The following is a 14,944-nucleotide window of genomic DNA, read 5'->3' as shown; positions in this document are numbered from 1 at the left end:
TGATAATTGCCTTGAAAGACTTCACAGTAAAAACTGAAAGTAGGAAGCAACAAACACAGCCTGGCTGACTGTACCTGTGCCCAGGAAGCTCCTTTGCTTTCTCAGTTTAGTGTGGGATTAAGCCTGCTCTTGATATTTGGTTTGTGCACTGTTAAGCCTTCAGCCAGKGCTAAAAGGCTTCTTTGACCTCCCAGGGACCAAGGATGCAGTAGGAWTTACTTATTTCTCAYTGTCAGGGCTAGAAGAWCARATGGACTTGTTTATACATCACCAGYTCCCAGATGTTCTAACCRGGACAGTCAGTGTAGTCTTGARCTCAACCTTAAAATGCAACACAAAGCATTAGTTTTTGTGAAATCCAGCTTCTGAATRCTTCTTTTTACCACCCTAAAACTAGAACGGTTCCCTTTTGATAGGGAGACTGGGGAAGTGAGACATCTACACAGACAGGAGTGACAGTGCAGCTGATGAACTGCACGACACGATTTACCTACCTACACATGCAAATGTGGGCTCCTCTGGCTTGGGCTCAGACACACTTGCCAGCAGCACCAGCTGAATTGGAGCACTCAGAAAATTAATCACTTTTCAGATGTGTAACTCAGTCCCTATTAGAATCTCTCTTTTATTTTGCTCATCTCCTTCTTGGGCCAAAACCCAAGCTGATCAAAGAAAAAGAATTTTCTGCTAGTCATTTTCTTAAGAGACAATTAAAATTTCTCCAGCCTATGGTGCCAACCTCAGCCTGGTCAGGGAGCCCACTATGGTGCTGCCATGGWAAGTCCAAAAAAGGAGGGAAACCCATTATGAAAATGAGACACAAGGGGAGAAGGATGTATGATCCATTGCTCTCCCATATAATTAACCAGGAAGAGGGGTGAGGCGGGGAAGGTGACACAGATTTCCAGAGCTGAGGCACAGATAGACATGAACTCCTGGATTCCCCCATTCTGAAAGGGGAGGTCCAACAGATTTTCCATAAGAGCAACTTGAAARCCAAAGTTACTTGTTTCAGAGACCTTCCCATCCCCAGGTGCCTTCAACTCCACCTCCCTAAAGCCAAGTGCTGCCAATCTGCACCTGCAGTGAGATGCAAATGGTTGCCCCTTCCTTAGGGGCAGGCACCTCCTTAGGGCAGGTGTTTCCTTCCTGTAATGCACCTGTCTGCACTGCACACTGTGTACGACTCCTGRAGCTCATTCCTCCCTAGCAGTGCACAGATCAAGAGATCCTGCAGGGACATTCCAAGMACCTATCTGAGCACCTGCAGCCACTTGAGGGTTCTTGGTGACAGCCCCATCAGGTCCCCACACACTGCATTAGAAAGCAAGCCCTGCTCTTCCATCGTGTGATGGGGRTGTTTCAGGTCAGTGTAGAACTCACACGCCTTTGTTGGCAGCTGTTCTGACTCTCCCACTATTCCAGTGGCCTGTAACACTGGACTCTGACAGTGTCTAARCAGTCAGCCTGCCTAAGCTAGCTGCACTTGTTGGAGGGACTGGGAAAGGACCTTTTCTAGGAATACTGCAGGAACATCACACATTTTGCAATTTAACCTTCACCTCTGAATGGGTTCCTGTCTCTTGAAGTTCATMCCCCAAGCAGAGACTTCTTTTCACTGGGTCACAGGTCACTGTTATGTCCTATTTCTGAAAAGTGAAGTCTAWCTTGACAGAAGTGGACTTTGCATAATGTATCTCTGCCACTCCACAAAGAGCCAGAGCCCTGCAGACACAGATTTTCTTACCATTCCCAGAAGCTGTAATTAGCTACAACACATGACAAATCCTTGGAAAGCCATGCACCTCCCCACCCAGAGCATGTGAAGCTAGCATTCTTGCATTCTGTGACATTTAAAGAGGACTCTCAGCCCAATATTTTATTCATTAAGTTTGTGTTTAAATATATATGTATATTTWAAAAAAATCAGTGTGTTATTTTCTAGGTGAAATATGACCATAATAGTCATCCAGGACAAAGGCTCAGACTGCTGAGGTCTCAACCCCTTGTGCAGAGCTCTTGCCAGAGAGACTACCTGAGATATTGTCAGAATCAAGCAGCTCRACAATGCTGTACGGAGAACAATCTTCCAAGCCCAGCTTGCTGCAGAGCCAGCCACAGAATCCCTTCTCCATATCCCTGACAGCACGCCACCAGTACCCAAAGGACCATGCTACCTGGGCTACAGCTGAATACAGGCCTAGGGAGAAAGAAACAACCATAATTATAATTGGGTAGAAGATAATCAGAAAGGGACAAAAGGTGATTTTGTGCCAGAAGGTCCTYTCTTCATTGTACACCAAGAAGATGTTGTACCATGTAATGGTTCCATAGTAGAATGAAACCACGAAGGACACTACAAAAATGAAGGGGAGGCAGATGATGGTCCAGAGGACGATGTGGGGTCCTCTGTCCAATCCAACATCACATTTYTTCTTCTTCTCGGGTACATCCTCTTTAGGAGGCTCCTTTGACTTAGCCAGTTCCTGYAGCTCTTTATCTGTTAGTGTGACGTGGATGTCCACCATCTGACCCTTCTTCTTTCCCCTGGTGATTGTTCCAGTCAAGGTGACATACCGGCTGTCTAAAGGCATGTTCCAGACACCTACAACACAGAWAAACTCATCTATATCAGATTTATTTTCTGTACAAAGTATTCAGAAGTGAAAGTGACTCCAAGATGGCCCATGATGACCTTGCCAATTATCACCCTTGAAGAGGAAGCCATGCTGAGTGTATGCAAACAGAAGGCAACAGCAAATCCTAGGTAATGAGTTCAATTCCCTATCACAGGCAGAGCCACTAACTCCATCTGCTTCCATCCTTTCACTTAAAGGCAGTTGTTCAGGCATGGACAGTGGCTTAATCACASCTTAGTGTCATCACTGCCTTAGTGCATTCATAGCACTGCAAACAGCACACCAACCCCAACCAGCACATACATTTAAAACTAGGACTGTAGCAACAACCAAACTTAGCAAAGAACTGCAGGAGATATCCCAAATCAGCCTGTAATRCTTTGTGTTTCAGAGCATTTTCATGTATGAACTCAAGCTCTCCTTGTCTGGAGTCTTGGAGAGGGTTGATCCCACAGTCACTACCATTTGTCCTTAGAGCATGATGGCATCAAAAAAAGTTATGGGAAGTGGGTGTTCCCAGGAATACATACCATCTGTCACGGACTGACCCAGGAACTTGGAGCCTTCCTCAGAGCTCCTCTCCCCTCCTTCTTCATCCGCCTGTTCTTCTTCCACTTTATTGTCATTCTCAGACCGATAGACTATTATTGACTCGGGGCGGGACTCTTTCTTCTTCTTTTTCCTTCGGTCCATAGTGGCTTCCCCATCAAAGGTGACAGTGGTTGCCACAGCCCTTCTCATTGTGCCACAGYGAGGGCTCTGGCCTCCAGACTTGCTGTCCTTCTGCACGGTCTCCTCCATCCCGCTGCTGCTCTCAGTCATCTCCCCTGGCATCTTGTAGCACCTATTTCCAATCCAACAGCACCAGTCYTGCACTTAGAAGTCATTGATTAGACAATGGTCCCATGGAAGCTTTGTTCTGGTAAGATGTCCCACTGCTGGYATCCAAACTACGCACTCCATTCCCAGCCTAAAATGAGAGAAAAGGCTGAAAAAGTGTCTTTTTGTTACCAAGCTGAACAGATTGACAGAATTTTCTAAAAAGGGTTACTTCCAACTGCTTTAAATGTCATCGGAAGATCCCTATTATTGTCCAGAACATCAGTTCTCTTACATGAATACATGTTTTGTGGTATCTAATCTATCTTGATTCCAGGGTCCAATTCTCACTACAACAAACCAAAGCTACTGGAAAAAGTATTAACATTTATAAGAAGGGATTAAACATGGCCAGCTTACTGGATGAATTTAAAATTCCTCTGCAGTGCTGAAAACAAACAGAAGACAATAGTTTTGGCCCAAATGAATGGGTATAAAGGATTGAAACCACAGATGAAAAATAAGTTGACTGATTTAAGGGACYGGCCTAGAGACAACTGCAACAGGAACAATGTGCTTGTCCAGCACATTGGCTATGTTGGTGCTAGCCTTTCTCAAATTGAGCATCTAATAATTTACAGCCCAATGCAAAGGATGTTCCATAAATTAATCAAATTATGTCAAAATGAGTGATGTTTCAAACTTTAGCAATTTCACAATACATAGTGTTACCATACTTTTGGAAAATACAGTCTATACAGTGGATTTAAAGCAAAATTATTATTAAAATCACTTTGCTGGAGAGAGAATTGGGAACCACAGCAAAGTGCCCTGATTGTGCAGAGAAAACAATGTGAGTTTTCACAAATCTTTGTAACAAATACAAGGAGTCAATTTTTTKCTCCTCATTCAAGCAAAGTTAACAGCGATATCAAGTGAAACTGTCATCGGTGGGAAAGCTGCCTAAGTAAAAAACACATAATTAAACATGCATCGAGGCAGACAACTCCTGCTCCATGAATATGGAAGAAGGATTAATGGTTCCCAGATTTCATAGCATTTAAGAAACTGACGGTGTCAAGTATTCATGAAGCATTTAGGTACAAATATGAATACAATGAATAACATTTTAGCAACTCTGAAAAGCTCTGTTGAACATTTACATGAACATTTGTATTTTAAAAAATGCATCTGACCTATAATCAAGCTTCTACCTAGTAAATGAGTCATTTCTTTAACAGGAAACTAAGAAACACAAGTATCATAGTTTATAGCCCACACAATGCTGGGGAAATTGTCTTACTTGAATGGATGATAAATTGTGGAGCATTTTAAAATTTGGCAGTATGGTCCTGGTCTTCCCACAGATCTAAGATTTTGCTGGTGTGTTTTGAAATTTTGTGCAGAACTTAAGATAACTATTTATACCTCATACACTCACACACACCACACCCACACAAAAATTTTAATTGTTTCACTTTAACACCTATGACTGTGCCCAGTTGGCTCTRTGGAGCCTTGAAGAATTCAACAATTCAGATTATTTTTGTGAACTATAGAAAACAAATCTTCCCTGGTGATCAGAAGACACATAAAATGGACTTAAAAAACACTGARGATTCAGTATACCCCAGAAGTCAGACTACCTCTAAATCAGTGGACAGAGAATATTTTGTTTAGCTCTGGAGCATGGCTGGAAAGAGTCTGTTTAGCTTGCCATCTCACCTGCCATAAAAAATGTATGCCTACATTCGCAGACATACTGGAAAACAGAAATTCACGTAAGCTTTCTTTTGTTGGKTTTTTTTTWAAAAATGCCTTTAGAGGTAAATGGAATGAATTTATGCTATGGAATAAACTCACTCTTTGTAGTAAATTCATTCAGGAGGTACAATAACATTATTCTAACATTTTTCTCTGAAAATCAGCTGTAAAACTTCATGTTTTGTRTCTATAAAACCATGAAATTACCTGATTGAGCCTGGTAAGTCCMTGAGACAACAATGAGATTCTGCTTCCAAAAGTAAGGAAAACAAGCCTGGAAACAGAAAAACCAAAAGCATCGCTTCTGGTACAATCTACTAAAAGTCTGGAGGCATAGAAGTTGATTAGACACCCAAAGTTCCTGGCTGTAGTTCCATGTTTAGTCCCTACCGACTTGAGGAGGGGATGATTTGCGAGTAACATTTAAAAATAACACAAAGCTACAGCAAAGATTTATAGTCGGGCTTTTTTTTCTTTTTCTTAAAGTTAATCCAGCTGTGGCCTTGCTTAAAGTCAAATGGATGATAAGCTGAAGTCAGTTCTCAGGGTGATGCCAAAGCCTAAAGAACTATGTTGGCCTTGACTATGCAAGGAGCAAGGTGATGTCCCTTTTGAATCTCTCACAGACAGGCACAGGCAATGTGCCCTGTTCGTGTGCTCACCAAGCAGGCAGAATGCTGATTAATGACCAGAAGATGCCTATGATCCCTGAGTTATTTTGCTATGTCTGATGTTCCCACCCCACTACAGCAGCTACTGCCACTGTGAGTCACCAGCAGCACTAGAAACACCTCCACAGCAGGGTAATCAGAGAGTGGCAGCTCAGTTTATTCTCTTGATGATAAAAGGAGAGGAAATGGGCAATGGGTGACAAGACCCCAAGAAACACTGCGGCTGTGGCTGAGTCAAAGCCCTTGGGATGAGGAAGTGAACGAGCTCAGATTATTCTGTTTGAGGCACAAGAAGTTAAAATCTGATGTCAGTCTGTCTACATCAAAACCAAACGCATGAAGGAGATCCCTCTGATCCTGCAGAGGAAGATACAGCAAGATCAAAAGCTGAAAGATACAAATACAGGGCAGATGTTAGGTAGGTGTTTTAACGAAGTGGGTAGGTGTCCCTTGGTATAAATCACTGGATGATTTACTGTCACTGGAAACTTCCAAATCTGGACTGACTATCTTGGTACAATTTTGGTCACCTGTACTTGACCAGAAGAGGTGTTAGCATGGGGAAGTCCTCTAGTTTGCATTAGGGAGCAGTGAGATTGAAGATCACAGAGACCCCTCCTGATCTTATGCGTGTTCTCACAGTACACGTTTATTTTTCTCTCAGCAGTTTCCCAATGAAGCAGCTGGAATACCCCATCAKCTGGTCCAGAATTTCCAAACAGAACACTTCAAAAAGTACCACCATCAGGCCACATCCCACAGCAGGACKGGTGAGTTGAACAGGTTCAAGCCTCAGTCCCATTTTTCCTGGGACTATTTTCTCTGCAGTTCAAACAAGAAATGGGCTCTTGCAGAAATCACAGAGTRTACACAGAGCTTGATTTTTCTCTTTTCCTTTTCTTTACCACATCCAAGGAGAAGGCCAGCCCTTAGCACTACACAGCTGTCCACAGCACCAGTTCTTTCAGCCACACACAAAATCTTCACCCCTTAAAAGCCTTGCTGTGGAGCTGAAACATTAACAATTGCTGTGCATCTCATACTAGCGATGTCTCCCACGTGGGAGCACAGGGGCAGACAGGAATCTAATAACCATCCATGGGAGGGAAGGAAAAGAAATGGTCATATTTCAGAGATAGCAAGGAGCAGTTTATTAGCCAAACAATTTGTTATTAATCTCCATATGAAAACAGATGGAGAACCCTGGGGAGGCGTCTCTGCAAAAACACTCTGCAGAGTAATTTTTAGCAGCACAGTCTTCTGTTACTATGCAGGAAAGCTACGGCTGCTTATGCTTCCCATGACAGTAATAGTCTTTGACACACAAAACGGGAGCCTAAAAGCTTGGCCTTGCACCATTTAGGTCAAAGGAAGCTTCTTGCATTGGTTTTCAGGGTTTGATYCTGCTGCTAACAGAAGAGAAATTATCCGGTTTGAATGCAGAYGGGAAGGAAGAGCCTTCCTGCAAGCTAATAAAATCCTTGATCTTAAATCCCTGCTACAGCACAAATAACCTTTTTATGACTGCCCAGAGCAGACATGAGAGGAAAAATGTAGACAGTAAGCTGCAAGGAGTATAAATTTTTATTTTTATAGTCACATAAAATGTACAACACATAAGAAGAACTGGCACTGTGTCTTCACTCACATCATGCAGGGGTTGTCTGCAGAAACAAAAAAACAACCTGTGCTTTAGAAGCACTGTGAGTTATGCAGGGTGGGGAAGAGATGAAGGGAAATTTACCCCAGAGACACACCTTGAGAGCTTTCCAACCACAGATCTTCCTTTGGTTGCTGCTTTTAGTCCATAACCTCTGCAGCCCCAAACCCATCTCCAACCAACCCCGCCTCTGATTTTGTGAGTGTGCATGTGTGTGGTTTTGAACATGCATGTTAGCCAAAGGATCTTTTCCAATCCCTAGTAATTTTAAAGGGGTTATCTGCTGGCTGAATGTACACATGAAAAATAGGTGGAATTAGACGCATCCAGCTGTTCAGGACAGATCTTTCTGTCACCAGCCAATCGTGTTAGGACAAAATGCATTGGTCTAATGCAGAATATGCAGCCCCAGGCCCTAGAAAAACATGTGATGAGACATAYATAAGAAAGCACATTTAATACACACATTATGCAGGAAAAGGGCCAAATGGTAGGCTCCCTCCACATCTTTGGATCTGTTTTAAATACCTGATGACTCCACATTATCTTTCACATATGCATCCTCACCTGCTAAAATAATGCATGTCTGTCTCCTCTCTATTTTGTGGTGAAACAGCTCAAACTAGATTAAGCACAGTTACTTGAATCWAGCAAATACTCAAGGCTGTGATGAATGACATATCAGGTGAGGCAAGAACAGCTCCTCCCTATCAGTACCATGGTCTGTGCAGCTTGTGGTGAGCTTGACAGGGGGATTTATCTCACTGAAAATAATAAAATATTATTTTTAGTCATATGGCTTCTTCACCAAGCAGCTTTTCTGCAGGAAGGAATGTCTAAGGAAGGAGGGAGAAACTACCTTTCCTGGCAGTGGCTGATTTCAAGTTGCWTTAAGGGACTGTGAAACAACAGCAAGAGACACAAAGGGAAACATCTACTTCTGCAACCCCAGCAAGGTAAAAGAAAGCAAGCAGCAAAGTTCAAAGCTCACACCCATCTTACCCTCCCTGCTTAATCCACAGGCTTCCAAGCACTTTACTTTCTTGGACACAGAAAAGTGACCATGCTCTGGGCATGCATCTGAGCAGGAGCAGACTTGAAGCGGGACTGCCAAAAGCAGAGGATGGCACTGAGCACCCAAGCAGAGGGGTAACACAGAATATGACTCAAGTCACCAAAAACTTTACAGGTGCTTGCTAATAGAGCCCCCCATGTTCCATGCCTTCCCCTCAGGGGCAGTAGGTGCTAAAAGCTCAATCCAAAAGCAAAGGGAGGTGAGAGCAAGCAACATGKTTTCTACGGGCAAGCACTGACAGACCCAGGTTTGCCCAGTCCCTCCAGTCTGTCACAGCACATAGCTCCTGCCTGTTGGCAGGTGCCATTAGTGCCAGCACCACACCATGAGCCAAACCTGCTGTGGCCAGCTCAGTTGCTGACCATCACTGAAGCTGCAGCAAGACTGGACTTGTGTGGGTGTGGATTAAGGGCTTCCTGGCTCCTGGGGCTATGCTGGGTGGCTCAAGATCCTTTCTCTCCCTTCCATCCTTCCGTGAGACACCCAAATGCTCGCTGACAGCATTCTACAGATACAGACACAACACCGAAAAATAGTGGAGGGATGCATTCCACAGTATCACTGCATTGTTTGTGAGTGACATTTTCCAAGGATTTTTTTAAAAAGTCAAGGACATTTTASAGAGTATCTGTTTTATGAATCAGTTCTTTTTATTTTCCTTTGCTATTCCATAACTTTTCCAAATGTCACAGAATAATGACTGCTGTGTAGATCACATTACTAACTGGAAGACAGCATACAAGAATAGCTGAGCATTTTTGTTTTATATTAAATGGATTGCCCAAAAGATTTTCTTGCACACCAACTTTTTTTAAATCCCCCAGCTGTACTGGTCTACCTTTTTGGAGCAAAAGCCTGAAGTGCTATCTTGCTCTTGTCTTCCCTTTTATTTGTCCAGACTGYAAGAAGAAAGAGAAATTGAGATAAAAGACACAAAAGTTTCTCACTGCCTCCACATGATGATATCTGATATCTGTTTCTTTGTATTTATTACACTGTGCTGAAAAAGTCAAGAAATGGCATGTGCACATAAGCCTTTAAAGAGAACCAAATCTTAAAAGGAACATGATTTGGAAATGAAAGATTTTAAATCTTCAAAGCAAACTATGCATTTAGGTAGGAGTCTTGAATAAACTCAACAGAAGTTCCTACATCTTGTAGGAAAAAGAAGATTTCAACCATAAAGCAGAGACACACTTTCTCTGTTCCCCTTCTCTACCCCTCACTTCTGGATTTGCCAAAACAGGCCATCCTGAACCTCAAAACAGCAGGTGCTCATTACAATCCCTGCCTCGTTCCCCAGGTCACTGTTGGATTACACTGTACATAGGAACAACTGAACAAAGTCAATCCACCAACTTTAGTCAAACATCCTGCCTCTATAGCAGTGCCTTTAGGCTGGGTTCAAGTGTAGCATCTATTTTTATTGGTATAAGACCAAACTTGTCCTTGGTTGGGATTGGAAGATGCACTCAGAACTTGCTGCACACCCAAACCAAAGCTGTGTCTGCTCCCCTYCTGGCATCCAAGCAGATGCCTAGAAAATGGTAACAACAGAGTGAGTGAGTAGTACAGGAAAACAGAGCTTAGAGCTGCTCACCTCCCACCCCAGAGTGTCGAGGAAACACCTTCCACACAGCACATACACACACATGTGAACCTATGAAACACCGGGAGTTGCTCCAAAGCCATGAAACACCAGTGGTGGGTGTAAAGCACCTGTGCTAACACAGCATTTCTGCTACAGATCTGGCTGGCAGGGGATGTCAGTGAAGGGCTCCAAGACCTCCATCATGCAGTGCTCTCAAAAGGYTTTAATGCAAGCTGGACTCTTTCCTGACCTTTACAATAACTACCAACAAGGACCCTGGTTAGCACCTCAGACTCTTTTTCCTTCCTTCCTACTCAGAAGATCCCTGACCATCTCAGTCTCAGCCCCYTTTCCTGCCCTGCTCTGTGCTGGTGAGATCAAGCACCCCAGTRCTTTACTCTAAAAAAATGAGGAGAAACCACACAGTGAATTACCTTCAATTAGAGAGGAAATAGTTGCAGCCACACAGCCTAATGGAAAACACAGTCAGTTGTAAATCCAGTCTGGAAAGCATTATCAAAAAAATACCAACAACAAGCTACATACATCCTGTGGTTCTTCTTTAGGCACAATATTTTGGGGCTTCAAATCAGAGCTTTCTCTGAGTAACACCTGGCTGCAGACCAGGAGTTGCTGGAGAGCACAACTGCACAGAGAGAGAACTKGAAGATTCCCCTGGGAGTGATTCAGGATTGTTTAATGCATTGCACAGTAAATATAATCTCAGATATTTAGACAGTATCTCCAGCAGCAGGAATTACTTGGCTCAGGGGAGTTGTGATTGGATACAAGCACAGGTAGAGACCCATGATGCCAGGATATTGAAAATGCAGCACTTCGAATTGCAGACAAGTGAATGCTTCAGTATCAGTCGTATGGTATTAGCAAGGTGTGTGATTGTTTGGAAAAATCTATCTGTGTACCTGTTACAAACTGTTTCATGCTGATTTTCTGTATCTTGAACCACCACGAGCTGTGCTTTGAGCAGGATGTCTGTCTTCCTATCTCGTGCCTTCTTTTTTTAATCACTGCAATGAAAATTCCTTGGGATAATGATAAAGGATTCTAAAATCCTGATTATCTTCTAATTAGACTGAAAGCCCCCAAGATATGCCTAGAGTAAAGTGCCTTTCCAGAGAGGAAGTCCCTAAAAAGATGAATTGACCAGAGAGCCTKAATATCAACTGGGGCTGACCAGGAGGCTGTTCTGACATGGAAACCAGAAGCCACAAAAYAGAAAGGCTCTCACTTGCTGTTGAGAGATTATGAAAGGAAAAGCAGCCTCAGAAGAGAGTGTACAGACAGAAGGTGAAAGTAGCAGGGATTTCCACAGAGGCCTGTTGCATAATCCCATGGAATGGCCCAGAGAGGTAAGGACACAAACWCAAATCAGCTTTCATTTGGTTTTGGCTCAATTCAGGCATTTCTTGTTATAGGTATGGGGAGGGAAGAAATTAGTGTTGTTACACTTTGTATGGTTTGATATACCAGGAGAAGTAAGATCTAAACCTGGAGCATCCCTAAGAGTGGGATCTGGGAAAGCAGAGGCTACTGGAGTGCAAGCCTGCATTTTTCCAAAGGCTAACTAGCAGAAATCCTCTGCGAGAAACTGTTCTATCCTTAAAATTTTATTTTTSACACTAAGATGCTTTCCATTACATTTCCTCTGCTCTCACCTCCTTGTGAGACTGCTGACCCCAGGGATACCTGTCATGGGGTTTGGGTCCCRTGGAGAGTTCTCTCCTGATTGGAGCCATTTCTTTTCTCACATCAGGTTGGTACCTAACTGCTCTTGAGACCTTCCCCCTTGCCAMCATGGATTCTGAGCTATAGGAGGGCACAGACATCCTGGAGGATAGCATGCCATAAGGAATTCTCAAGGCACTACACATCAGTGCCAGGATTTTTAAAGCATGGCAGCTTACTGGACTGGCAGGTGTCATCAGCTGAATAGCTGTGCCATAGGCTGGCAAAGCAACAACATCAGCTTTGCACAAAGGCAGCCTTTTCTGAAAAAGCAGAGTTTCCTATTCATCTCAATAAATTGAACTACTTCACTCAAAGCCAAGACACAATCTGGGAGCTTTAAAAACAGGAAATCTAGTTTTTACTCTTCAATATGTAAATAAAAAAGTAGATGTTCAAGAACGACATATGCTAATCCCACAACTCCCAAGGAGCTGACAACTGGAAAAAACTACTCATAAATTCTTTTTTGTCATTTTGATTTTTGAGTGGTTGATGTTTTAAGCAATAGTTATATCAAAGCAAAAAAAATTCAGATGGTTCATTCAGATGGTTCATTCAAAAAATGAAAATTAAGACTCCAAGGCTCTAAATGTAGATTTATTTTCTTCCAAATGCAAGATTTATTTTCTACCAAATGCAAGCTCTAAATGTAGATTTATTTTCTTCCAAATGCAAACATATTGAAACACATATTGAAAAAATAAATAAATAATGAGTTGTCTAATCAGACACCACTTTCTAACACATAAAAATTCAGAATCTTAACATTAAGTTTATAGAGCAACATCAATATGTAAAAGCCTTATGCTKACTGAATTTACCATGTCTGTGTGTAGTGACAGACCAACATTTTAATGCTACCAATAAAAGAAATGTTCCTTTGTGATTAAGAAAGTACAAGCATATRAGGAGATTAAAATTGATTTTAGTTAATAAGATTTTCTTCCTTTCCGCTTAAATAATTTTGATTTTCAACCACTGGGGTCAAATCAATACACAGAAAGGTACAGTCTGAATCTTTGGTTCAAAGGCAACGCACACAACAGTGAACAGAAGCCACTGCATTGCTGAAAATGTCTGTGAGCACTGGTTATCCCAGCTCTATTCTTTGTGGATACGTTTTGTACCAGAAGGGGCTACCTTCCACTGAATGCCAAGGAATGGATGTCTCCTTTTCCATCCTCYTTCCTCTACAGTCTTTATGCCYTTCCCCTTTCTCCTCCCAYCCATCACTCACAGCATCTTAACTCATGTGTTCAGCCCCTTAATTATGGCATTTCTACGGCTAGACAAATTCCAGAAACCAAGCAATATATCCTTGAYAGGGAAGAAAAATTCCTCGATAGCGCTCTCTAGGAAGAACACTGAAGTCAAGGAGGTCACATGAGCAGAAAGGCCCATTGGATTTTCCCTGGAGCCATGCAGCTCAGTCAGAATGGCAGGGAGGTTCGAATATGAAGATCTCATTCACTAGCACAGATGAGTGCTTCTCCCTGGGATTAATTAATGATTGCACTGAGACGGCCTGCCTAAGATATGTAGGGCAGCCAGAGACAGTTAATGGGGATCTGTGAAGCCTCAGATTGTGAAAGATAATTAAAGAGAGGGAGTAAATTTTTTTTTTTTTTTTGCAGTGTCACTCACACTGCTTCACATTTTGCCTCCAGAAAGTCAAGTGCTTTAAAAACCTGAAGTATTCTGCAAACATTGACCCATGCGAAAAGGACAGTTTTGTCTARCAGTTGCTTTACAGTTGCAGAAATCCACTCCTGTCTTGTTACCCTTTGCTGCATGAGTCTGGACACACTTAACTTCTCCATGCCTTCCCTTCCCTACACTTAAAAGGAAGGCATGCAGCTTCCATCGAAACTTCACCAAAACTGACAGAGATGTTATCCTAAAAGTATCCTTGATTTAAAATATGAAATCTTAAAACATGCTTTTGACAAAGTAAATAAATTTGTTTAACAAATGAGAAACCCAAAACAGACTCAATGATTCTCCCACTTTACTTATATGTCTTTACAAAAAAAATTAAATTTCACTCTCTTCTCACATTAGCCAACTATCCTATGGCAAAAACAAAGAGACAAAATTGAGACATACTTTCAAACATCTCTTCTATTGAAAAGGACAGAGGAGATGCCTCGAAAGTCATTGAACATGCACACACATGCTGCTGGGCATATCAGCGCTGGTTAAAATCACCTGCAATAGACAAAGATGCTCTGTCACTTCACTGTGGGACAGAAAGGAAAATARTGTTGTCTGTCCTCTGTGTCAACTGACCAATTAATACTGAGCTTAGTTAGAGCGATTTTAAGGGGGTCGCGAGAGGCGGGAATGGACTCCACCATCACAAAGGCATTTTAGMCCGAAATTACCACGCTGGGGACATGGTAAACGCTATCACCTCAGCCTTCGCGGCCTCTTTCCAACAAAGTCCATGCCGGGAGAGAGAGAAGAGTCCATGCCCGCCTGCGGGTCCGTGGCAGGCGCACCCCAGCACCTTCCTGTGCTCCGCGATACCCTGCGGGCATTCCACCCGCCTGGGGCTGCGCTCCCGCTGCTCCTCAGGGTACCGCGCCCGTGGGGAAGGTGACCCGACAGGGAACACAAAACCACGGCGACCCATCCCTTGCACCAGCCGAGCCCGCGGCCGGGGGCAGGTGGGCGCTCGCCGCGGAGCTGCAGCGGCGACCCCGCGGCGCCACCGGAGGCACCGACCCCTCCCCGGAGCCGGGGATCTCTGCCCCGCGGGGTCGGACCCGGGCGATACCGACGGCGGACGGCCGCCCCCGTCCCCTTACCTGCCTCCCGCGGTGCCGCGCCGTGCCGTGCCGTGCCGCAGGACCCGGGCACCGCCGCCACCGCCAGCACCGCCAGCACCGCTCCGCCGTCGCCGGCGCCGAGCCCCGGGCGGGCGGGGCAGCGCGTCACTGGCGGGGGCGGCGCGGCTGAGGGAGGGAGGGAGGG

At 43.8% G+C, this 14,944-nt stretch overlaps 1 protein-coding gene across 4 annotated transcripts; it reads right to left on the bottom strand.

Moving 5' to 3' along the window:
- Window positions 1-257: 257 nt before the first annotated feature.
- TMEM169 (transmembrane protein 169) lies at window positions 258-14,875 on the bottom strand. Of its 4 annotated transcripts, XM_057364784.1 has the most exons (5): window positions 14,779-14,875; window positions 14,075-14,176; window positions 11,143-11,262; window positions 3,170-3,609; window positions 258-2,605 (listed from the first exon to the last, which is right to left on the bottom strand). In XM_057364784.1, the coding sequence occupies exons 4-5, from the start codon at window positions 3,471-3,473 to the stop codon at window positions 1,983-1,985; spliced, it is 927 nt and encodes a 308-aa protein (XP_057220767.1). In that variant the 5' UTR covers window positions 3,474-3,609; window positions 11,143-11,262; window positions 14,075-14,176; window positions 14,779-14,875; the 3' UTR covers window positions 258-1,982. The 4 variants fall into 4 exon arrangements, with proteins under 4 accessions (XP_057220767.1, XP_057220766.1, XP_057220764.1 ...); XM_057364783.1 differs by lacking the exon at window positions 11,143-11,262; XM_057364785.1 differs by lacking the exons at window positions 11,143-11,262; window positions 14,075-14,176 and having other exon boundaries at window positions 1,992-2,200; window positions 2,317-2,605.
- Between the last annotated feature and the right edge of the window lie 69 nt (window positions 14,876-14,944).

The sequence above is a fragment of the Malurus melanocephalus genome, unplaced genomic scaffold (assembly GCF_030028575.1).
Source record: "Malurus melanocephalus ecotype Western Australia unplaced genomic scaffold, MMel_1.1 scaffold_42, whole genome shotgun sequence".
Lineage (NCBI taxonomy): Eukaryota > Metazoa > Chordata > Aves > Passeriformes > Maluridae > Malurus > Malurus melanocephalus.
Note: the sequence above shows the minus strand (reverse complement) of the source record. Positions and strands in the feature narration are given on the sequence as shown.